The sequence below is a fragment of the Sinocyclocheilus grahami genome, unplaced genomic scaffold, assembly GCF_001515645.1.
Source record: "Sinocyclocheilus grahami isolate Dianchi unplaced genomic scaffold, SAMN03320097.WGS_v1.1 scaffold14691.1, whole genome shotgun sequence".
NCBI classification, from domain to species: domain Eukaryota; kingdom Metazoa; phylum Chordata; class Actinopteri; order Cypriniformes; family Cyprinidae; genus Sinocyclocheilus; species Sinocyclocheilus grahami.
The window spans coordinates 4,501-5,338 of record NW_015515444.1 but is presented as its reverse complement, the minus strand read 5'-3'; the positions used below and the strand labels follow the sequence as shown (position 1 = coordinate 5,338).

Below are 838 nucleotides of genomic sequence, written 5' to 3'. Positions count from 1 at the left end.
AAAAATGATTAACAACACTGCTCTGCTCTCTTCCTGTCTTTTTTGTCCTCAAGTTCATGAAGTCACCGAGTGATTCGGAGTCTAACGCTCAAACTGAGCAGTCGTATCACACCGAAGTTGCTTCAGAGATGTCAGAAGAGATGTCAGTCTCAGGTACGACAGTGATTACTCTCTATCAGCTGGACCATTTACATCTTATACAGTATTGATTGAGCTGAATTTTGTTTTTCTCATGCAGGTTACTCCAGTGAGGCACCGTCATCAGTATGTTCAGGGTCTTTGGATGCCGTTGTGTACCAAAATATGAAGGGAACAAGAATGCACAATCTTATGACCATGCCACGAACACTGGCCCTGTGCTATCTGGCTCTGCTGTGGGTCCGAGAGGCCATCACTCTGGCTGACTTACTGAGGTTTGAAAGGACAAATACAGCTCAACATAAATTGGCCATTTTTTAAAAATATTACATTTACGAGTGTCGGAGCCAGATTTTTATTACCTTAAAGTTATGTGCTACCTGTTTCAGAGTAAAGCGCGGCACTGTGTTCTTTTACACATTAGCAGCTCCTGATTTTGTGCTTTCATTGTCTAAAAGTGGCTCGGCTCACAGTAAATTCCACTCTACATGATCGCTATCTCTGAATCTACTCTGATAAAAAAAAGAAAAAAAAAACAGTTAGATTGCTTATGACAAGCATTTAGTAATGCAACATGTGCCAACCATTTTACAAATTTAAGATGGATGTGAATAGAAGTATTGTAATTTTATAGTTAGTTTTACTTAAACACTTTAATTACTTAAAGGGTTAGTTCACCCAAAAATGAAAATTCTGTCAT

The 838-nt window shown here is 38.8% G+C and overlaps 1 protein-coding gene across 1 annotated transcript in view; it reads left to right on the top strand.

Moving 5' to 3' along the window:
- Positions 1–739: 739 nt before the first annotated feature.
- Positions 740–838, top strand: part of LOC107579150 (TATA box-binding protein-associated factor RNA polymerase I subunit B-like) — a gene marked incomplete at its 3' end in the record, with an annotated part of 2,604 nt that continues 2,505 nt past the window's right edge. The window contains exon 1 of the mRNA XM_016265009.1: positions 740–745. Coding sequence (XP_016120495.1) covers positions 740–745 — 6 coding nt within the window. The remainder of the gene's footprint in view (positions 746–838) is intronic.